Source organism: Jaculus jaculus, chromosome 14, assembly GCF_020740685.1.
Source record: "Jaculus jaculus isolate mJacJac1 chromosome 14, mJacJac1.mat.Y.cur, whole genome shotgun sequence".
In the NCBI taxonomy this organism is placed as follows: Eukaryota; Metazoa; Chordata; class Mammalia; order Rodentia; family Dipodidae; genus Jaculus; species Jaculus jaculus.
Window position 1 is genome coordinate 52,951,469 of NC_059115.1, and position 23,909 is coordinate 52,975,377.

Genomic DNA, 23,909 nt, shown 5'->3' on the forward strand with positions numbered 1-23,909 from the left:
AGAGAGAAAGAGGCAGAGAGAGAGAGAGAGAGAGGGAGGGATGGAGAGAATGGGCATGCCAGGGCCTCCAGCCACTGTAAATGAACTCCAGATGCATGCGCCCCCTTGTGCATCTGGTTTACGTGGGTCCTTGGGAATGGAGCCTCAAACCAGAGTCCTTATGCTTCACAGGCAAGCACTTAACCGCTAAGCCATCTCTCCAGCCCAAGACTAACATTTTTAATTAAAGGAGCTTTTGCTGTCCCCATATCGCATACAGGTAGCCAATAACTTTGCCTTCCACGATGCAGCTGACTTGATTATATCTGAACCATTAACACAGGGTTCATTCTCTTATACTTAGAAACATGGGAAGGGGCGGGGAGTCAGCAGGGAGAGTCAGTATTTTGGGAGGAATCTTCAATATCTGATCACCTGTAATTATGAGGCTCATCTACCCTGCTCATCCCATTTTCGGTCACAGTGTGAACACTGAGTCTTTCCCCTAAAGCACAAAACACTTCTTGTCTCCCATTCGTCAGCTGTAGAGGGACTCAGCACGACTGTCACCAAGAGCAAAGCCCTGGCTTCAGTTTAAACACTGAGTTTTATTATGTGCCAAACCCTCTAATCAAGCTATTTTTTTTCTCTCACTCCAATTTCTTCTCTCCTATTTCTGATTCTTCCCTGTAGCTTTTCTCCACACACAAAGAAATAAACTTGCAAACGCAGAGAGGAAAGTGGACGATGATCATTACAAATGACTCATCGGAATAGCAGCTACTCCAGTTTCTTATTTGAACATGCAGAGGTGCTTCTTTTCTAAGACCTTCCACTGCACAGAGACACGCATTCAGAGATGAATTCCTATGATTACCCCATAATTGGAGCACTTTGCCAAGCTCTCTGTTGGGTAGCCTGACCAGGTAAACAAACTGCCTATGAGTAAACTGTATCCGTCAAATTGCTCCTTTGCTTTTGTGAGGATGCAACTTTAGAGACAAACATCGTCTCCTTGCCAAGGGAGCAAGAAATGAAAATTTGCTTTTATAGAGATCTAGAAGAAATCTTGCAAAGTCACTAAAATGTGTTGGGAGCCAAATGTATTTCCTTCCTGAGTAGATGAAGGAAACCTTCTCTAATACAAGGTAAAATTAAGTGGCTCGAAGTTGAGAAGCAGACTCATGACGTTGCTATATTGTAGTCCCATTCACATCCAAGTTAACGAGGGCTTGTAGGTAATGCCGAAAAAGGCATGCTCCTGGGGAAGGACTGACATAAAACTGGGTCTTTTGCCGGGTGTGGTGGCGCACGCCTCTAATCTCAGCACTCGGGAGGCAGAGGTAGGAGGATTGCCGTGAGTTCAAGGCCACGCTGAGACTACATAGTGAATTCCAGGTCAGCCTGGACCAGAGTGAGATCCTACCTTGAAAAACAAAACAAAAACCTGGCTCTTTTTATTGTTTACACTGGCTTTCTCCAGTTGACTGCAGGGGTCTGTGAACTCTTAGCAAGCCTGAAGGTATTTTTGAGTCTATGAGAATTTATCTCCTAACCTATGATTTGTGGGCTAAGAATCACTGGTATGGGCTGGAGAGATGGCTCAGTCACTGGTTAAAGGTGCTTTCTTTCAGAGCCTGATGACCCGGGTTCAATTCCACAGTACTCACATAAAACCAGATGCACAAAGTGACACATACATCTGGAGTTTGTTTGCAGTTGCAAGAGGCCCTGGTATGCCTATTCTCAATCTCTCTCTCTCTCTCTCTCTCTCTCTCTCTCTCTCTTTCTCTCTCTCTACTAAATAAATAAATGTTTTTCAAATTATTCTTTTTTTATTTTTATTTTAGCAAGAGAGAAAGAGAGAGAGAATTGGCCACACCAGGGCCTCAGCCACTGAAATCGAATTCCAGACACTTGAACCACCTAGTGCGCATGTGCAACCTTGCGCTTGCCTCACCTTTGTGCATCTGGCTTACATGGGATCTGGAGAGTTAACATGGGTCCTTAGGCTTCACAGGCAGCTGCCTTAACAGCTAAGCCATCTCTCTAGCCCAGTAAATATTTTTTTTTTAAGAATCATTGTACAAGATTTAGAAAAGTTGGATACAGTTACATCAATGAAACATCAGGGAAAGCCATGTGCTCATGAGATCAAAGATGTGCATTTGAAGTACTTTTCTTTGAAAGTCAGGTTAGACCTATCTGGGTAGTTAACAGCCAAACTAGAGAAGAAAATTGGAGAGTAGCTGAGAGTTGGACTTAGATAGATTTTTTTTTTGTATGAATTAAAAAAAAAAAATCTCATTGCCGTAGCAAAATAAATTTGTTTCTCATTCATACATAGTCCAATGCTGTGGGCAGCATTCCCTGTGGTCATTCAGGAGCCCAGGCTTCTTCTGTCTGGTAGGTCTGTTTTCCTAATGGTCTCAGAGTCCTCTGTTAGAACTCCTGGGTCCAGCCAACAGATAGTGGAAGAGAGAGAAAGAGGATCACATAAGAGAAACATAATTTCCACCCACACTCCTTCAGTCATGGAAAGGGAGGTTGGAAAATGCAGTCTAATTTTGCCCTGAGGAGATTGAAGAAATGAGCTTACATGAGCATGAAGTCTTTCTACCCTATCTATTTAAATGAAGCAACAGTTCCTTAGAGCATCAGGGATGAGGAAAACAAACTGGTTTGGAAAAGCCCACCATGGTAGACAGACAATGTATCCCTCAGGTGATAGGCCAAAGAGGCGAGCTATAGGAAGGAGAACGGTGTCTTATCAAGGGGATGGTTATAGTGAGATAAAACTTATTAGCAGGGCATGAATGCAGGAAGAGCTCCTTTGGAAATTATTGATCAGTAGTAGAGCCCTAAATACTGAACTACAGAGCGTGAGGACAAGTGTGGGGATAAGAACAGGGTCAGGCAAGAGCTAAGATGAAACACAGATCTAGAAAGATTATAAAGAAAAGGCCGCCAGGAGTGATGGCGCACACCTTTAATCCCAGCACTCGGGAGGCAGAGGTAGGAGGATCACCACGAGTTCGAGGCCACCCTGAGACTACATAGTGAATTCCAGGTCAACCTGAGCTAGAGTGAGACCCTACCTCGAGAAATCAAAAAAAAAAAAAAAATAGAAAAAAAAAAGAAAAGAAAAAAGAAAATGCCTTTTTCCTGGGTTTCTTTTACTCAATCAGTGGATGTGACATTGAAGAAAAATATAATTTTCCTCAGAGATCTCGTCTACCACTCTGTTTCTTGCCTCATACTTTCAGAATGAACACTAAGTCATGAGCCAAGTGTGGTGGTACACACTTAAAATTCCAGCACTTGGGAGGTACAGCCAGAAGGAGCAGGAATTCAAGGCCATCCTCAGCTACATAACAAGTTCAAGGCCAGCCTGGGCTGCATGAGATCTTGACTCAAAAAACTAAAACTAAGCCAGGCATGGTGGTGCACACTTTTAATCCCAGCAATAGGAAGGCAGAGGTAGGAGGATTGCCATGAGTTTAAGGCCATCCTGAGACAACATAGTGAATTCCAGGTCAGCCTGGGCTAGAGCAAGACCCTACTTCAAAAAATAATAATAATAATACTAATAATAATAATAACTAAGACTAGAACAAAAACCAGGGGCTTGAGAGATGGATCAGGGTTAAAGGCACTTGCTTGCAAAGCCTGATGGCTCAGGCTTAACTCCCCATTATCCATGTAAAGCTGGATACATAAAATAGTGCATGTTCTGGAATTTGTTTATGGTGGCTAGAGGCCCTAGATCATCCCTACACACTCTCTCTGACTCTTTCTCTCCCTCTCTCTCCTTGCAAATAAATTAAAATATTTTTAAAAATAAAACCAGGGGTGGAGAGATGGCTTAGCAGTTAAGGCACTTGCTCGTGAAGCCTAAGGACCCATATTCTGCTCTCCAGATCCCACATAAGCCAGATGCACAGAGGTGAGGCCAGCGCAAGGTCACATATGCCTACCAGGTGGCATAAGCATCTGGAGTTAGTTGCAGTGGCTGAGGACCTGGTATGCCAATTCCCTTTCTCTCTCTCTCTCTCTCTCTCTCTGTTTGTCTCTCCCTCTCTCTAAATAAATAAATAGATAAAAATAAAACCAAAAGAAAAAGGCAAAATCACTGGTCTCCAAGAATAAGGCATCAACAGTTCACTCGAATAGTTGTCCTCTCAAAGAATGTAAGATATTGTTCAAGAAAAGCCTTGCAGTTAAAGAGAGCACATATAAATAACTTTATAATGTCAGGGATAAAGGAAACTTTAGGACCCATAGTCCTACCTGTGTTAGAAAACTGTATTTTACCAAGTACAATGGAGTGATGGGGGTTAATAGCCAAAAACTTGTGATGGAGGTAGAGCTGTCCTGGTTTTCACATTGCTAGATAATGATAAAAGGGCTCAACTTTGTAGAATTTATGTTTTGTGGATTGAGGAATCCAGTGTTTTATATAACTAATCAAAAATTGTCATCTGGGCTGCAGAGATGGCTTAGCGGTTAAGCGCTTGCCTGTGACGCCTAAGGACCCCGGTTCGAGGCTCGGTTCCCCAGGTCCCACGTTAGCCAGATGCACAAGGGGGCGCACGCGTCTGGAGATCGTTTGCAGAGGCTGGAAGCCCTGGAGCGCCCATTCTCTCTCTCTCCCTCTACCTGTCTTTCTCTCTGTGTCTGTTGCTGTCAAATAAATAAATAAAAAATTTAAAAAAAATTGTCATCTATCCATCGATCCATCTATGTATCCATTTTATTCATCCAAGAATTCATTTAATCAGTTATTAAAACACTTACACATTCTAGAAGCTTTACTAAAACAAAATTTATGCTAACCCCTAGGCATTTATGACACGTTTGATTAGCAATTTTCCTTATGCCTGATTTTCACATTTTGTTAAGCCCGGAGTATGGGATCCCACTATATTCTAGTGAATTTTATAGTCAATGTTTCAGGAATCATAATCATGGCATAGTTTGAAGCTTCCATCCAGCAAGTCAGTGTACAGAGTTCACTTGGGAGTATCCTCAGGGGCTCTTTTTTGCTCCATGATGTCATCAGCAAACGACAGACCGAACCTGAACACAGCTCAGGCACCCAATAAGCCGCCTCGAAAGGGCTCGGATTTCTCCATGACTATCCTCAACGTCATTGTTGAAAGGAATGTCCACTGTTACACATACACTAGCTTTCCTCAGAGGCCAGTGAAACATGGGTGTCTGCTCCCTACGAGTACCGTGATTCTATTCCTGCCCAGCTAGGCAGATTTCCATCAGCCCTAGAGTGCCCTTGACAGCTTCGCTCAGCGCTTGGTTCTGTGCCACATGAAACATTATTTTCTGAGGGCAACAAAGGAAGGGGCTGCTTGGGAAAGCCAAGAAAGTTAGACATCAGGACACCAACATTCTGTGTATATTTATTCATATTTATACTCATGGATGGAAAGGGTTTCTCCACGCTACAAACTTTTGTTAAAAACAAATATTACAAACCAATAAATAACAGCTACCACGCTATTGTAAACAGAACAATAAACAGAGTGAATAAAACAGATGCGATCCTTTTGGCATACACAAGACTTTGAAGCCTTTTCTATTATAATACTGTCACCACTTTCCTCTTTTTTGGCAGTATTTTCATTAGAGATACAACTGTTTATTGCACATTGCTTATACTTATATTACCAGTTCATGTTGCAGCACACCAAAAATGTCAAGCATTTCCAGTTACAGCTTTTCTACCCAACAGAACGTGTTTTATGCCATATGTTCATTGATACCTCACAAGCAGGGAAAAAAAAAAAAAAAAGCGGAGTACAAAACTAATGTGTATATGTGTTCAGGCCCGGAATACTGAGTGGTATGAAAGGCTTTTCACTAGCTGGTCATCAAAATCATATACAATCGCCTTTAAGAACTCACTTAGCCGGCAGCATGTCAACCATTCAAAGTGTAGACAAACAGGATTCCAGGATGCTGTTTCCGTTTGGGTTTTCTAGTTCATATGGTTCCAGCTGACGATATTCAAACGTCACCCGATTTATATGCTTCCCGCTGGAGACCAGGCGCACCACGGTGTTGTCACAGCCAATTTTCATCTGGGCTATGATAAATTAAAAAAATAAATAAATCAATCAAAGTCTCCTATCAGATGAGAACCACATAGTCAAACCATTGCAGTCAGTGAGATAAGTTAAACCCAAGGGAAGTGTGCAAGGGGGGCACATTTCTTCCTCTCACATATTCAAACTGCTCTTGAACTTTTCTTTTGTTATATAGAATTCTTTTCTTTTCTTTTTTAACAGAATACGTAATTAAGTTATTGAGTTGAGAGATTCAACCCAGCCTCCCTGCATGGGCCAGGATGCTATAAGACAAATAAAGCTGACTGAAAAGAGGCAAGAAAATGTCTCTAGGCCTGTGTCCTATTCTCCTGACTGCCTAGCTTGGGAGGTATAAAGGAAAAGGGAGATCAATGTGCCAGGGTTAATTAAGTGCTCTCCGTGGGGGCAGCACTGCCTTCTAAGGAGGAGCTGCAAATTTGCAAAGGCAGGTTTTGGTCATTACAATGACCTGGGGTTTATAGAGACCTTTACAGAACCATTCTTGAGGGCTGGTGAGATGGCTTAGCGGTTAAGCACTTGCCTGTGAAGCCTAAGGACTCTGGTTTGAGACTCAACTCCCCAGGACCCACATTAGCCAGATGCACAAGGGGGTGCACCTGTCTAGAGTTTGTTTGCAGTAGCTGGAAGCCCTGGCACACCCATTGTTTCTCTCTTGCTGTCTCTTTTTCTCTCTGTCGCTCTCAAATAAGTAAATAAAAATAAAAAAAATTTTAAAAAAGAATTGTTCTTGATAATAACTCCATTTTACACATAAACAAAAGCTCAGTTGCACCATATAAACACACGCTGTGAAGTCAGTTTTTGCTCTATTGCCCACTTACAGCTTTTCTCATTTTTTCCCCTTGTACTTCTCACATAGAACAGCTTCTAATGTTCTTAACTGTGTTATATCTGACATTGTCCTTATTTGTGGAAGCATCTGAAAAAGTTTGTGTTTCTCATGTGCGTGTGCCTGAGCAGTAATGGATAGAAAGTCTCATTATTATTATGGAAAATTGTTTTCCTTTTATTTCTCTAGCCTCAATCTGGTTCCTGGGGCAAGGGTTATCTGCCCTATAATAATGCTTTCTGCTGGGTTTTGTGTTTGTTTGTTTGCTTAGATTTTTTTTTTTTTTTTTTTGAGGTAGGGTCTCACTCTGGCTCAGGCTCACCTGGAATTCACTATGTAGTCTCAGAGTCGCCTCAAACTCACTGCGCTCCTCCTACCTTGGCCTCCCTGTTGCTGGGGTTAAAGGTGTGTGCCCCCACACCTGGCTCAATTATTTTTTTACTTTTTAAATTTTGTTGACAAGCTTCATACATGAGCATAGTGCATTCTGATCATAAATTCCCTGCCATTGTCTTCTCTTGCCCACCCTCCCTCATCCCCCAAGACAAAAAATACTTGTTTGATGTCATTTTCAAGAAAACGGATGCAATCAGAGATAATTACACTAAGTAATTAAGCCAGTCTCAGAACCTCAAATACTGGCTGGGGTGGTGGCTCAGCGGTAAGGCAGGTACTACACAAGGGTGATGACCTGAGTCAGGGTCCCCGGGACCCACCCGTGTGTAGCTGGACACAGTAGCGCATGTAATTCCGGTGCATCTGCAGTGAGATGGAAGGAAGGCAGAGACAGGAAAGTTTCTGGAAACATGGGCGTCAGCTAGCCTGCCAAAGTAGCAGCGAACAAAAGACATCCTGCCTTAAACGAGGTGAAAGGTGAGTGCCAACACCCAAGGCTGTCCTCCGATCGTCACAGGAGTGTGGTGGCTCACACACAGAGATTTTTTTTAAATCAATTATGTTTTAATTTTATAATCTCCACCCTCCCACTTTGTCTCCATATGGTATTTCTGAGTTCTGAGAAGTGCTGTTGCTGTCCTTGTGGAACAGCTGATTACGAACATGTACCTGGGCGTAAATGAAGTCAAACAGCTCCATAATAGCATTAAGGCAAAAGTAAAATTGAAAATAAGTATGAACCCTGTGATTTGTGTGTATGTGTGGTGTATGTGTGTGTGTGTATGTTCATTGTGGTGTGTGTGTTTATATCTGTGTGTGTTCAATGTGGTGAGTATGTTTGTATCTGTGTGTGTTCAATGTGGTGAGTATGTTTGTATCTATGTGTGTTCGATGTGGTGGTGTGTGTATGGTGTGTGTTCAATGTGATATGTGTGTTTGTATCTGTGTGTGTTCAATGTGGTATGTGTGTGTATATCTGTGCATGGTCGATGTGGTATGTGTGTGTCTGTTCAATGTGGTGTATGTGTATATCTGTGCATGTTCAATGTGGTGGTGTGTGTGTGTGTGTGTGTGTGTTCAGTGTAGTATATGAGTGTAGATCTATGTGTGTTCGATGTGGTGTGTGTGTGTCTGTATGTGTTCAATGTGGTGTGTGTGTATCTGTGTGTGTTCAATGTGGTGGTGTGGGGGGGGGTTCAATGTGGTGTGGGGGGGTGTATTCAATGTGGCGATGTGGGTGCGTGGTATGTGCATCACCCTGTGGAATGTACATCACCCTCTGTGCTTGAGTGTGGCAGGGGACACTCGCCGGCAATGGCCAGAGGGCAACGTCAGGTATTCCTCTCCACCACTCTGCCTCCTGGTCTTACTTCAGCTAGAGTCTCTTACTGACCCCGGCGCTTGCTGTTTTGTGTATATGAGCCCTGGAAATCCTCTGGTCTGTGCTCCCCACAAGAATGGGGGTCGCAGTCATACATGGTCACCCCTGGCCGTGTATGTGGGTCCCGAGAACCAGACGAGCAGTGTCTCAGGCCTGCTCAAGCCCTTGTGCTTGCATGTAAGAGTCTTAACTGCTGAGCCATCCCTATTTTTTCAAATTTTTTTGACAATTTCATATATGTATATAATACATAAAAACTCTATTATTTAGGCTGGGGAGATGGCTTAACGGTAAAGCGCTTGCCTGTGAAGCCAAAGGGCCTCTGTTTGAGGCTCGATTCCCCAGGACCCACGTTAGCCAGATGCACAAGGGGGCGCACGCGTCTGGAGTTCGTTTGCAGTGGTTGGAGGCCCTGGTGCGCCCATTCTCTATCTATCTGCCTCTTTCTCTCTCTCTGTCTGTCACTCTCAAATAAATAAAAATAAACAAAAATAAAATAAAATAAAACTATAATTTTTTTTAAATATAAGGACCAATGGGGCCTAGATTAACTTCTCTACCTAGAAAACCAAATTATCTTTCTTCAGAAACTTTAGAAGGTCATTGATTTTGTGATCTTGCTCTGAACTTTAGCCTACATAATGTTCTATTTCCTTTCATCAATGTGCATATTATTTGTCTTGACAAAATTCAGTTTAGAGGGCTCATGAAGACAGGATGATGAAAGAGTGAGGAGAAGGGCTGGAGGCCTGGCTCAGTCGTAGAGCACCTGCCTCGTATAGTTGAGGCCCCGGGTCTGACCTCCTGCACCATACAGCTAAATGAATAAGTAGAAAATGAGAAACTCCTAAACCGCATATCATGAACCAAAGCACCATAAAATTCAAGCGTTCAAATCACTTTAAAATTGATTTCAATTCACTACATCATTTAGGCAAAGGAGGCTTTTGGCCTCACTCTCATCCTTGCCCCCAATCTAAGTCATAACACTTCAAGCAGAAAAATGACCCAAGCTTCAATTATTTCAATTAAAGCCACAAGTGTCCTTCAACCAAATCTTATCTTCTTGTTCCACTCAAGTGCATGCCCCCAAGGGCCACCTCCCACAACAAGAGAACCACCCACAGTGTCTCAAACGCATGCAAACAAGCCAGCAAGGCGGTATGCAATGACCATTTAAGCCAGGAAAAGGGTCAGTTAGCAGGAAAGCGTTTCCAGGCTAGGTGTAACAGGGTGTGTGGCCTGCAATCCCAGCACTAAGGCACAAAGACCATGTGTTCCAGACCAGCCTGGGTTACCTGATGAGATCTGTCTCAGAAAAAAAAAGAAAGAAAGAAAGAAAGAAAGAAAGAAAGAAAGAAAGAAAGAAAGAAAGAAAGAAAGAAAGAAAGAAAGAAAACCTTCACGTCTTCAGTAAAATGGATTTTTAGAAACTTAGAAAGAGTTTGGAGGGATGGCTTAGCAGTTAAGGTGTTTGCCTGCAAAGCCAAAGGAGCCAGGTTTGATTCCCCAGGACCCACGTTAGCCAGATGCACAAGGGGGCACGTGCATCTAGAGTTTGATTGCAGTGGCTGGAGGCCCTGGCATGCCCATTCTTTCTCTCTCTCTCCTACTTGCCCAGAACTGCCTTAAGTCTCACCTGGAATTCTTCTCACGCCAGAGAATCTGAACAGGCAGGGAGGATACATGAGGTCTTAGCGCTTGCCTATACATTAGTTCTACTTCAGAACTGTTTTGTTTATTGGGACCCCAGAGCTAGCAAAGCGAGTGAGAGAGAGTACACCGGAGGGCTGGCCTGGCTTTAATTATCCCCAGTGTTCCAGTTTCATTACTTAGACTGGGAAGGATCCACGGTGACAGGACAGAAAAGGGCTCTAGTAGGAATGGACTGCGTCATTAGACTCTGGAGTTCTTTTGTCTCTGTCCGGAGAACCAAAGATTCCTGCTCTCTGCAGCACGGGTACGGGAATGGCATTTATACAGTAGTTTTGTGTAATCCCTCCCATATACGTTCTTGGTTAGTTTGCTGATGAGATCATTAACCCGCATTCCACCCTCACCCATCTTAACGTGATCACATGGAAATCCTCACTGATCTCCGACAAAGACACTCTGGCCTTGCTGTCAGCTGTCCCTACGGCACATTTTCATTACTGGTGATCACTTCCAGGCTTCAGAATTTGTATCTGGGCTGCGATGGCCTCTGAGAGGCTTAGTTTAGCTGCTAGAAGTGGGGGACACTTAACAGTACAGTAGGTTCTAGGAAAGCGCACTTCTTTGTTATTGCAAAAATGCACAAATAGGGACAACTTCTTTAGTTATTATTTCACCATTATACTGTGACCAATCACTGATACTTTAACCATGGTTCTGTCAGTCTCTCTGTTAGTCAACAAACCCTTTAGTCTCCAGAGGATGACAGCAGAGATCCCCAAGATGAGTTAACAGTGGAAAAGGATTGTCCTTTTCATAGATTCCCTTAGGACTGGCTTTAAATACACATCCTGATTGTCCCAAAGGCTTCTCTTTGGATGTCAGGTATTTTGGTAATATAGTTCAATAGTGTACAAAATCTCAAACAATAAAATATCTCATCTTGGCTTATTATATAAAGTGGAAGATGTTTTGGTAGAACCCGTCTTCCAGTGTATTAAAAAGCTGAGGAGTTTGATTTAAGGAATAGCATGGACCAGCACATACATGATCACTGAAGAGTTAGCTCACCAGGGCCGTGAAAGGGGTAGCAGAGATCAGCTAAGGGCATCATCTTGGAAGGGTCCAATCCATTTCCTCCCAGCAGCTCCACGAAGTCTCCTTTCCCCCCACAGCCTGCTGAGGGTTTCTGAGAAACAACAGCAACCGAGGAATATACATTACAACCCATGATTGAGGCTAAACCACTGGCCAAGGATGGATGGGTAAGCCACTCAATCAGCCCTCTATATCCCAGCTGTGACAATTCTTAATTTTCAATTCTGAGGCTCAGAATTAAAAGAAAACATAAAGAGCTGGATGTGGTGGTGCACGCCTTTAATCTCAGTGCTCAGGAGGCAGAGGTAGGAGGATCGTTTTGAGTTCCAGTTCATTCTGAGACTACATAGTGAATTGCAGGTCAGCCTGGGCTAGAGTGAAACCCTACCTTGAAAAAAAAAAGTTCATTACTTTTTTAAATCAGTTGACTAGTCATTTATAAAATATAAGTGTATTTAAAAAAAAAAAGTAGGGCTGGAGAGATGGCTTAGCGGTTAAGCGCTTGCCTGTAAAACCTAAGGACCTCGGTTCGAGGCTCGGTTCCCCAGGTCCCACGTTAGCCAGATGCACAAGGGGGCACACGCGTCTGGAGTTCGTTTGCAGTGGCTGGAAGCCCTGGCGCGCCCATTCTCTCTTTCTCTGTCTGTTGTTCTCAAATAAATAAATAAAAATTTAAAAAAAAAATTTTTTTAAAAAGTAAATACAAGGGCTGAGATGATAAGACTATGTCTATTCAAAGTGAGGTATGGCCAAGGAACCAGAAAATGATTTGGTTTTCAAATCACTTGGATATACCCAAGGAATCACTGAGATTTCTTTGCTGTTTATTTCCTCTTGAGGTGGAGTCTCACTCTAGTCCAGACTGACCTGGAATTCACTCCGTAGCCCAGGCTGGCCTCAAACTCATACCTCAGCCTCCTGAGTGCTGGGATTAAGGATATCAGCCACCACATTTAGCATAATGAGATTTCTTAATGCCCAAAGTCAATGAAGCCAATTCTCTGCAGTTTATAACTAGGGCTTGTATGGAAAAATGCTGTTTTCCTTCAACTCACTTCTTTTCCTCTTTTAATAAAGGAATATCTCTGCTACTGAAACACATCATTTCTACCAGTGAGGATTTAGATTAATAATAAGTGTGTTGAAGAAAAATTGATTTGTAATTGAGGACCCAAGTTAGATAAACTTCCCATCAACTTTCTCTTTTCAATGAAAATAAATGAATTTCAAGCAACTCAAAAGAAGAATTGGAGACTTAGTTTCAGGTATCATTCCTATAGTTGATTACAAGAGAAGTTTCTCGACTATAGAGAGTACCAAAGCCATGAGGAGGAGATGCAATGTTCTCTCCAGAGCATGTAGCTGTTCCTGAGCGTGTTAGGTTAAGACTACCCACTGCCACTGATTGTTCTTCTCTCTCTTAGGGTACTTAGAAGGACAGAACACAATCTGTGTTCTCAAAAAAAAAAAAATTGGGGCTGGAGAGATGGCTTACTAGTTAAGGCACTGGCTGGCAAAGCCAAAGGACCCAGGTTCAATTCCCCAGTACCATAAAGCTGGATGCACAGAGTGGCATATGCATCTGGAATTCACTTGCAATGGCACTATCTATCTATCTATCTATCTATCTATTTTTCTATCATCTATCTATCATCTGCCTCTTTCTCTTTCTCTCAAATAAATAAATAAAATATTTTAAAGAATTGTTTCTCAGCCTTTGTGTGACCCACCGTAAGGACCTTTTCTTTCTCCTGGTCTTCCTCTCCGACACAGAGTAAACAGACCCTCCTCTGCCCCTGAGTTGCAGTTGACCCTCCACCATGCGAAGGCTACTGTGGTGTGATGCCTTCTGCATAGCACATAGAATCCGCATTCAAAGGGACCTTGTACTTGCCCTGCTGTCTCTGTCCGGAAATTCCATTTTTAAATTAATTAATTAAAGGTTCTAAGCCACTACCATCCCCCCCTCTCTCTCTTTTACTTATTTATTGGAGAGAAAGAGAAAAAGAGGAAGATAGAGAGAATGGTTGCACCAGGGCCTCCAAATGAACTCCAAATGTTTGCACCACCCTGTGCATCTGGATTTACATGGGTACTGGGGAATCAAACCTGGGTCCCAAGGCTTCGCAGGCCAGTGCCTTAACTGCTAAGCCATCTTAGCAGCCCACTGCTACAATCTTTCACTAGACTACACATTAATAAATTAGAGACAGGGCCTCATTCTGTTGGTTGTGAATTCAAGTTATTCCTGTCTCAACTCGCTACCTCATCTTCCCATGGGCTAGGTTCATGGGAGGGCGCCACCACGTCTGCTCGGCAATCTGCCAAGGAATTCTAAACGGACTGCTTAAATCAGGGCCCTACATTTCCATTCTGCGCTGTCTCCCACAAATCACGTACTTAGTTTTGCCTGCAATCCTGTTCTGCAGTGTGACCAATGGCCAGAAGTTAACCAGATAGATCTATCTACCCTGACACACAGGAACCAAAATCCAAACTAGAGAAGCTTTGCACACATTCCTGTAGAAGCATGCTGAGAAATGATGGGAACTAAACAACACATCAGGTCATAGAGTAATGGCAACTGTTTGGCAAGGGGAGCGAGGAAACAGGGCCACCTATGTTAAAGGTCCTGCCATGCACAGGGCCTGTGCTTACGTACTTCCACACATAATTTCATCAAATGATGAAACAGAGATTTAATTAGGCCCACTGTGCACGAGTCTTCATGTTTGTGACCCAAGAGTCAAACTCTTTCGGGGTTTGCCTTTCCCTTGAGTAGACAACGTCTAAGGGGAACATGTCTATAGACGGAAGTTTCCACTCAGCGATCAGTGACATCTCTCCATTGTAATCCTCTCAAGATTTGTGTTTTTTGTTTTTTTTGTTTGTTTGTTTGTTTGTTTGTTTTTAATGAACAGTGGCAGAACTGAGCCATGTAAGGACCTAACTGACGTTCTGATCCTCGGTCCCAGCATCGCATGCACTGGATGTCTTTGCTGAGGTTCTAAGCCATCTCTTGCTAAACGGATGGCAACAAGATGCCAAAAGAGTGCCCAGACTTCTTGTACAGAATGGCAAGTCCTCTCCGCCCTGTGTGAAAACTTTCAGGCCTTTGAGTCTCTCTCCATGCGGTCCACAAGGTGGTGGAGGAATAGTCTGATAGAGACACTTCGTAGCAATCAGAGGCATCTCACAGGGACGGTGAAAAGGGAAGGAGCAGCCTGCACCCCATGTGGAAGTGACAGTGACCTTCAGGCAGCTCCTGCCACTCTCCCACCTGAGCCCCTTCAGGGTGTCCTCGCCTTACTCCTCCTCCATCTTCTACTTTTCTTTCTTTGTCTATTTTTCCTTTTTTTTTTTTTTTTGTTCTTTGTATTTCCAGGTAAGATCTTGCTTTGGACCTGGAATTCATTATGTAGTCTCAGGCAGGCCTTGAACTCACAGTGATCCTCCTACCTCAGCATCCTAAGTGCGGTTAAAGGTGTGCGCCACCGGGCTGGAGAGATGGCTTAGCGGTTAAGCGCTTGCCGGTGAAGCCTAAGGACCCCAGTTCGAGGCTTGGTTCCCCATGTCCCACGTTAGCCAGATGCACAAGGGGGCGCACGCGTCTGGAGTTCGTTTGCAGAGGCTGGAAGCCCTGGCGCGCCCATTTTCTCTCTCTCCCTCTATCTGTCTTTCTCTCTCTGTCTGTCGCTCTCAAATAAATAATTTTTTTAGAAAAAGGTGTGCACCACCACGTCTGGCTCACTGTAGTTCTTAATAGGGACAGTTCGTTGTGGCACTGCCTCATCCCCCCGCCCCACCTTCCTTTCTTCATAGTTCTAGATGCCAGCAAGCTCATCCCTGCTCGGCACTCTGCCCCCTGCTCCCCCAAGCTTCCCATGGCTGCTAGATCGTTCTGCTCTATGGCTCTGGTCTCACTTCAAATGTCTTCTCATAAAGTTTCTTTCCTGGCCACCTTCTCTCAGGCGGTTCCTCCCTCCACCTTGTTCCCACACACACTTGTTCCCAGTCACCATCTATTAAACCACTCTGCTGCGTTTCTGTACAGAACTTACTACGATTTGAAATTCACAGCAATTTTGTCTGCTTCCTCCCACTAAAATGCAGACTACGTGTGAGTAGGACCTGTTTTATTCATTGCTTATCTCCAGAGTTCTAAGGCTAAGTCCCTTGTGTAAAGAAAGAATTAAAGGGCTGGAGAGATGGCTTAGCGGTTAAGTGCTTGCCTGTGAAGCCTAAGGACCCGGGTTCGAGGCTTGATTCCCCAGGACCCACGTTAGCCAGATGCACAAGGAGGGGCACCTGTCTGAAGTTCGTTTGCAGTGGCTGGAGGCCCTAGAACACCCACTCTTTCTCTGTCTCCCTCTCTCTCCCTCCCTCTTTCTCTGTCACTCTCAAATAAATAAATTAAATAAATCTTTAAAAAAGAAAGAATTAAAATTATTATTATAATAATTATTATCTGGAGGCAGAGATGTACTATGTAGCCTCTCAGTGACAGGATTTCAGGAGTGCACCACGGTACCCATCCTACAAAAAACAGTTTTTTAAGGAATAGTTACCCAGAACACGTTAGTCTCTATGTGCTAAAGAGGAGCAATAAAGTAATTTCTTAGACTCTCAGTACATAAAGGGCAGATCTCCCAATCTTCCCGTCTTCTATGTTTTATATCAAGAATGTCATACATACAACATCAGCCAGAGCGTTGGACTCAAAACACTCAGTCATCCTTACCAAAGGATCATTTTTTTCTATCACAATCCTATTTCATTATCATCATCATCATCATTATTGGCAGTGAGCAATGAATTTAGGGCTCGAGGAAGTTGGACATAAATTCTTTTTCCATTCCTGGTCCTGTCTATTTAGCTTTCATTAAAATCTGTCTGATTAAGAACTGTGACTGGCCAGACATGGTGGCGCACACCTTTAATCCTAGAACTGGGGAGGCAAAGGTAGGAGGATCGCCATGAGTTCAAGGCCACCCTGAGACTACATAGTAAGTTCCAGGTCAGCCTGGACTACAGTGAGACCCTACCTCAAAAGAAAAAAAAAAATCTGTGACTGCCTTTGATACTAGCAAATATTCATCTTGACCTAGACATGTGAATAAGTAAACGGAAATGAGTGTGACTCATGAGAAGTCACAGTCAGTGCAAATAAGGTTAGTAAACGTAGCATTCATTTGAAGATCCATATGCAAGTTCATTAGAAAGCAAGGTAAATAGGGATTCTCAGCTAATATTTTTGAGGTAAAATGTATTGAGTTAAAAGTAATGCAACATCCTCTTTAAAACTTCACTGCCTTTTGCAATATAAAAATCCAATTTCATATTTTATGCTACCGTTAGCATTCCTTCATGGCACACTGTTGTCGATGAGAGACTTCCTTCGTGTCAAAAGAAAATTCCAATAATCAGGAAAACAGCTGTGTGGATGACTCACAGGAGGCTCGGGTAGGAGGAATTTTTGTAAAAGAGGCAAGGACAAGAGAGTTCAATTGTAATTACATACCCCAACTTTACCAGTTGAAAGCATTTCCTATGTCACAAGAGAAGTGCTCAAGCAGTCAGAACAGGCACCTGAGGGTGCGACTTGCACCATGACTGAAATAGAAGTGAAGGAAGCCGGGACAGCACCCGGGAGGGGGGAAAGCCCGAGAGACCCTCGGCTCCAATTTCCTGACACCAGGCTTGCTTGGGCGCTGAAAACTGAAACCAACCTGGGGCCTTACTAAATGACCCCCCAAAGCAAGCAAACCACTCACCTTTACTTGAAAGCCGTGTAAGTGTCCCAGGGTGAGATCAGATATTTTGATCGCCACAGGATAAATGATGGAAAAGCTGCAGTTTCGATGCTGGTGGGGAACCACCAAGGTAAACCTTCCGTTCGGGGTCTGAGAGATGACGTTGCAAGCTTCGTAGGAGAAAACAAATGGTCACGTGTGCATTATTTGACATGCTGTTGTTTGTTTTTTTTTTTAATAGAAGTTTGTTGAATCCTGCTTCTAGGTTGTGCTGGGACAGAGTATAGCTCATGTTGACAATTCGGAGAAAAGAAGGATCTTGGGAATCCACACCATCCAGTGACCGACGGGCATCGTCGGGAGCCCTGGGCGGCGAGGGGGCATCTTACCTTAGTCTCAGGTTTATAACAACCCCAAGATACAAACCTTCACCAGCAAAACAAGGATGACGGGAAAGAGGTCTAGGAACATTTCTTTTAACTAGGCTCCAGCTTCAAGCTAGGAATCTGGGTAAATCAATTCTTAAAGGTGAAGCTAGAACCCCAACCCTGTCTATTTGAAATTGTCACAGAATTTGAAGCCATCATGCTTTTAAAAAAGATAAAGCAGACAAATAAGACTTCGGAATACTGATGAAATAGAATAAGAATAAAACAGATGTGTAGCAAGTTTCTGTCTGATAAATATCTGCTGGGTATTGAATGATGGTGACTTAAAAAGTAAATTTTTAATGTTTGGTACACCTAAGAATTTTTGAAAATTTGTTTTATATTTCAAATCCAAACTTACAATATATTTAGTTGTCTAGCTATGAAACAGAAACAGTGTTTTTAAAAATATTTTACTTATTTATTTATGAGAGAGAAAAAGAGAAATAGAAAGAGAGAATGGGCATACAAGAGTCTCCAGCCACTGCAAACAAACTCCAGATGCATGCACCACCCTGTGCATCTGGCTTACATGGGTTCTGGGGAATTGAACCTGGGTCCATAGGCTTCATAGGCAAGCACCTTAACCACTAAGCCATCTCTCCAGCACCAGTTTTGATGATGGTGGAACAGAAGTTCCTGATTGTTCAGACCAGGGTTGACTACCTCTTACCTCCTTTTTATGTTTTTAGTTTCACTTAATTTCAAAGAGAACTGAAGTTCCTTAATGACTGTTAAAGATTTTTTTTTTCTGACTTCTCATCAAACTAAATTCAGGAGAAAGATTTCCTTTCATCATCTAAATTATCCTACTTCTCAGAAACAACCTTAGCCTGTTTGGTGCGAGTCCCCAGATCCTTTCTCTCTCTTTCTCTCTCTCAATGCTGGGAATTGAACTCAGGGCCTTGTGTATGCTAGACAAATGCTTTACCACTGAGCTATATCCCCAACCACCAGATTTTTCTCTTAATGGGGAAAAATAAGCAGATGAGAACTCATTTTAACCAAAACAATGTGCTTTGGGGCCAGACTGTATAGTGTTGTAACATAATCTATGTGCTTATGAAAAATGAACTAAATTAGCATGGTGAGCATCGGAATATAATACAAAAGAAGGCTACACAAAGGCACTGTGGTCCTTGTAAATTTTGCCTCCATGATCCTGGCATACAGCCTCACCTCTGACCCTTCAAGCTTGTCCTGAACCCATGGAATAACTTGGAAGATTAATACTGATCAAAAAATGCATCCTAGTACCTTAGCAGGTCAGAACAAGACTCTGGAGGAGAAAAAAAATGGAATTGTATATACCCTTAAGTTAGTATATTATCCAGCCTGGGAAATAAAAATTTAAAATTGATTTGATTTTCATAATAATGAATAAAAGTTACCCTTGATGTTATTTTCAATTATAAGTGAATTTCTATTCATTCCCTCTGTTCAAATTTCCCAAGTCTATAAGGTAATAAGCTTAGAAAAGGAAGTTTAGCTGGGTTGGAGAGATGGCTTGGTGGTTAAGGTATTTACCTGTGAAGCCTAAGGACCCAGGTTTGAGTCCCCAGCACCCACGTAAGCCAGATGCAAAAAGTGGAGTTCATGTGCAGTGGCTGGAGGCCCTGGCACACCCATTCTCTGTCTCCCTCTTTCTCTCTCTCTCTCAAATAAATAAATTAAATTAATCTTAAAAAAAAATAAGAGAGATTTAAAAAGAAAAGAAAAGAAAGGGAAAGAAAAGGAGGTTTGTGGCTAAAGTAATGGCTTAGCAATTAAGGCACTTGCCTGCAAAGCCTAAGGACCTAGGCTTTACTTTCCAGAACCCACGAAAGCCAGATGCACATGGTGGCAACATGCATCTGATGTTTGTTTGCAATGGCTAGAGGCCCTGGTGTGCCTGCACACACACACACACACACACACACACACACACACACACACACTGTCCCTCTCTCTCTGTAAATAAAAAGAAAAAAAATATTTTAAAAAGAAAAGGAGGTTTGACTTCCTCCTACCCAAGTCTTGTCTTTGATCTAAGCAGACAAGGAGCTCACTTACGAAAGAGGTTGGGCTCTGTCTTTATGGTTAACGTGAATCCGCGTCCTGGTTCATGGACCCGGAAGAAGACCATGGCCACATTCTGGGAAGATCTTATGTTCCTTCTGCTAAGGCCGCTCTCGCAGAAGTCTATGTACCGTTCCATGGTGGGGAGTGGATGGTCCTGGGAACTTGGAAATTTCTCCCCCTTGAGGATCCAGCCATCGAACACCTGCCAGTAATAAATAAACAGTAACAATGATACAGACGCTGGTGGTCACTTTCATTAACTTCTGAAATCATGAGAGGGTTGACAAGGGAAGAGAGCGCTCTCACTTATGAAGTATCCACAACTTATACTCCCCTCTCTGCATAGTTTTCATTTGTATGCATATTGCGCATGAACACTGGTTACAAGTAATATTATTAATACTTTTTCTGCATAAGCCTCAAAACTGCTAAGTAAGTAAATGTTTTATACTGCATCATTTTTAACCAGTTTGGTAAAAAGGAATTATAGACAATGTACATTTTTATCTTGTCATATTTCCCATATTTCACTTTCAGAAGAATTCTCCAGAAGTGTTACATGGGTTTGATTTGACTCTGGCTCTTATCTTTCCTCTACTCAGTAAAATATGAATAAATATCTCAAAAAAAAAATAAATAAGTAACAAAAGAAACAGCTGAACTGAGTGATGACTTGGTGCAAGCTTGCAGTCCAAACACTGAGGAGGCTGAGGAGGGAGGGTCATGAGTTCAAGGCCAACCCGGGGTACACAGAAAGACTATTTGAAGTGAGAATCACGGAACAGGGGGGGGTGAAACAAAAATTTTACTCGCCAGTGACACATCTTCACATTTTTAAAAAGCCATCGTCCTGTGTTATTTTAAAATGCCAAATGCCAAGAGGTGTTGCTGTAGGGGCTAGAGAGATGGCTTAGCGGTGAAGTGCTTGCCTGTGAAGCTAAAGGACCCCAGTTTGAGGCTCAATTCCCCAGGTCCCAAGTTAGCCAGATGCAGAAGGGGGCACACACATCTGGAGTTCGTTTGCAGTGGCTGGAGGCCCTGGCGCGCCCATTCTCTCTCTATATCTGCCTCTTTCTCTCTCTGTCTGTCCCTTTCAAATAAATGTGTGTGTGTGTGTGTGTGTGTGTGTGTGTGTGTGTGTGTGTGTGTGTTGCTGTAGGAAGATGCTGTCTGGCAAGCCACATGGGTCCTGCCTTCTCCATTTGCTGTTAGTAATTCGACAAAAGGTCAAAGTCAATTGCCTTTGCTCTCAAATCACCACGGGTCTCCAGTTTAATGAGTCCAACATAGCCCACGTTAGCAAAATTACTAACGACTCGGCGGCAAATTATTTCTACCACGCTTGCCAGCTTCCAAACTAAGTCTGCTCTAGAGGTTTTGATCGCCACTGTTTGGCCTGGGATAGTAGAAGTCCATCTGACCCGCGTGGTCTTGGAACCTGGGAGTGGGATGCTGTCGGGCCAGGGCTTGTCCCCCTTCCTGGCTATCCCCAGAAGCCAGCCCTCGCTGACTTTGAAAACTACCTCTGCGTTCCTGTAGGAGCGAGGTGGACTCTGATCTCAGACGGGAAGTTGGGTGTTGGGGGCGTTGCCTGCTAGTTGGGATGGGCTCTCTTGTGGCTATTTTTTATTTGTTTTTTTTTGTTTGTTTGTTTGTTTTGTTTTGTTTTGTTTTGCCATAGGTTGCTTGCCCCAGATTGCCCTACGGCAAGTATTGCAAGTTCAAGTGTTTGGAAGTTGCTGGGACCTCAAGAGTGCATAGAAGGGAACTGAAACCACAGCAGAGTCCAGCGATGGGAGAGCTGCTGGGTGTGGGGCGAGACCCACCCCGGGGTCCCTGGGGTCGGGAAGAGGTGCCGGGCAGCCTGAGCATCTCCGAGCGAGCGAGCGAGCGCGCTTCTCCCGCTCAGACACCTGGCGAGCGTCGGGTTCTGAGCAGTACCCCGCTCGCTCCCCTGGGCGCAGCGCGCCAGAGCCTCTCCAAACCAACCCAGCCCCACTGCGGCTACCCGGGACACTTCACCTTCAGCAAGTCTCCTCCCTGACAATCGATGGAGACCAGGTCAAAATAGATGGTGATGAACTCCTGGGGTTCGCTGATGAAAAGGGCTGCGCAGTGCAGCTGCGGCCGATCGGCGGTGAAGGTGAACTGGCCGGGTAGGCTCAGCATGTCCAGGCACCCTGGTGCGGGGGAGAGAGGGAGACAGAGGGGGGCGGGGAGGCGAGCTGGCTCGCGGGTCCCCAGCTCCAGGGAGCGCGCCCCGCGCCCCGGCTCCACAGCGCTCAGAGCCGCGGATCCGGAGCCGCGCGGGGTCCCGGCTCTCACCCTTGCTCAGCGAGGCGAGCCGCGCCCCGGGGAGACGCTGACCGCGAACCCCAGCCCTGCGCCCCGACTCACGCAGAGCCCGGTGGTACGGCTGCTCCCCGGCCAGGTCCCGCTTCAGGCTGGAGCTGTAGAGCAGGAAAGGATCGTAGTCCGCTCTTTCTTGCAACTGGCAAGGGGAAAAAAAAACCGGCATCAGCCCAGAAAAGTTCAAGGGAAGGGAAAAGAAAGTGGGCCAGGAGATGGGCACCGGCGAAGTGCGTAAAGACGAGGGCAGTGTCTCCCCAGACCACAGACGGCGGGTGGATCTTAGATGTTTTCCATCAGACCGGGGCAACCCGGATATTCCCCAGTGCAAGCAGTTTGGGGGTGTTCAGAGGCAGGGAGAAAGCGAGTCTAGACGAAGAAGGGGGAAAGGAGTCCCAGGGTGAGGGAAGAAAGAGTTAACCCGGTAAAGAGCCTGCTTTCCCGGGCCCTGGGTGAATATTCACGAGAAAGGTGCAGAGTGGATAGCTTACCTCTAGGTACCTGCTTTCCCCCCTTAGAGCCATCAGGAGGATGAGAAGGAGGCGACACTGGAGTTGGAAGTTCGGTGGCATGCCGGCCTTGCCTCTGCAGCTGGCGCGCTCTGCTCCGGAGATCCTGGGCTTTGCTTTCCACCCTTTTCGCCCACGCGAGAGCTCGAGGCTTGTGGGGTCCCTTCGCTAGGTCTCTTTTATACAGCAGTTGGAGAGGGGAGGCTCTCTGCCCCTTCACTGATCTGAGCTTAGTTACCATGGGTTACCCGGTGTCAGTGACAAAATGCGTGGCAATGACGAGGGTCCAGCTTTCAGCCACAAATTTTTGAGCACGGCCCAGCGTTATTCACCGAGGATGATTTCAGTCTCTACAACTTAGAGAACTAAAAAAAAAGTGTGGGAGAAAGAATGCAGCAAAGAAAGGCAGGGAAGGAGGGAGGACATTTTAGCTGACCTGCCAAATGCTACATTGTACTCTCCTGTGGAAGATTCTGGGGACATTCAACTTTGCCCAAGCCAAGTGACGGTCAGACATGTGCATAAATACCCACACACATTTGATCTCATCCTACAGCCTTGTCGCCTTGGGTGGTACCATCCCCGCAACAACCAAGGCGTAGAGCCCATGCACTTGCCCTGCCCCTTTGTAAGAACCTTGAGGCATTTTTCTGCAATGAAACTTTCGAAGTTTGGTTTTTGGAGGACATTGCAGTAATGCAGTTACCAGCTTTCTGCCTTGTCTCTGCATCTTTACTTTATCCTGGTCCACTTTTCTTTTCTTTTTTCTTTAATTTTTATTTATTTATTTGAGAGCGACAGACAGAGAGAGAAAGAGGCAGAGAGAGAGAGAGAGAGAATGGGCGCGCCAGGGCCTCCAGTCACTGCAAACAAACTCCAGACGCGTGCGCCCCTTGTACAGCTGGCTAATGTGGGTCCTGGGGAATCGAGCCTCAAACTGGGTACTTAGGCTTCACAGGCAAGCGCTTAACTGCTAAGTCATCTCTCCAGCCCATGGTCCACTTTTCTATGGGCATTTCCTTAGTGGAAAATAAGTTCTGGAGTCTGCCGACTTCCAGGTGTCATCTGAGCCGTCACATCACCTGGATGTTCATGCCAGTGTGTACAGTCCTGGGCGGGCAGCTGTGGCCAGGACTTTAGACCCCATCTGAACTACTGAGAAACTGTCGGCCATTCCATGCTTATAACACACCTTGATTACTTCCACCCTCTTGTAGGAAGAATTGCTAAGAAACCTTGTTTTCATTGCTTATCAATGAATGGACATGCCCAGTAAAATGGCTTAGGGATCCAAGCATGAGGGAGGCATATGCTTGTCTTTTTGGGTTGGCAGAGAAGGGTATCGCTT

At 44.4% G+C, this 23,909-nt stretch overlaps 1 protein-coding gene and 1 non-coding gene across 2 annotated transcripts; one reads left to right on the plus strand and one right to left on the minus strand.

The window, feature by feature from the left end:
* Positions 1–5,830: 5,830 nt before the first annotated feature.
* Positions 5,831–22,748, minus strand: LOC101597073 (corticotropin releasing hormone binding protein). The gene is made up of 7 exons (XM_004651528.3): positions 22,544–22,748; positions 22,101–22,194; positions 21,726–21,883; positions 19,695–19,905; positions 17,236–17,384; positions 11,435–11,552; positions 5,831–6,082 (listed from the first exon to the last, which is right to left on the minus strand). The coding sequence occupies exons 1-7, from the start codon at positions 22,622–22,624 to the stop codon at positions 5,925–5,927; spliced, it is 969 nt and encodes a 322-aa protein (XP_004651585.2). The 5' UTR covers positions 22,625–22,748; the 3' UTR covers positions 5,831–5,924.
* LOC123455009 lies at positions 12,712–12,916 on the plus strand. The gene has a single exon (XR_006633634.1). It is a non-coding gene; the product is annotated as a small nucleolar RNA U3 (small nucleolar RNA).
* Positions 22,749–23,909: the final 1,161 nt, after the last annotated feature.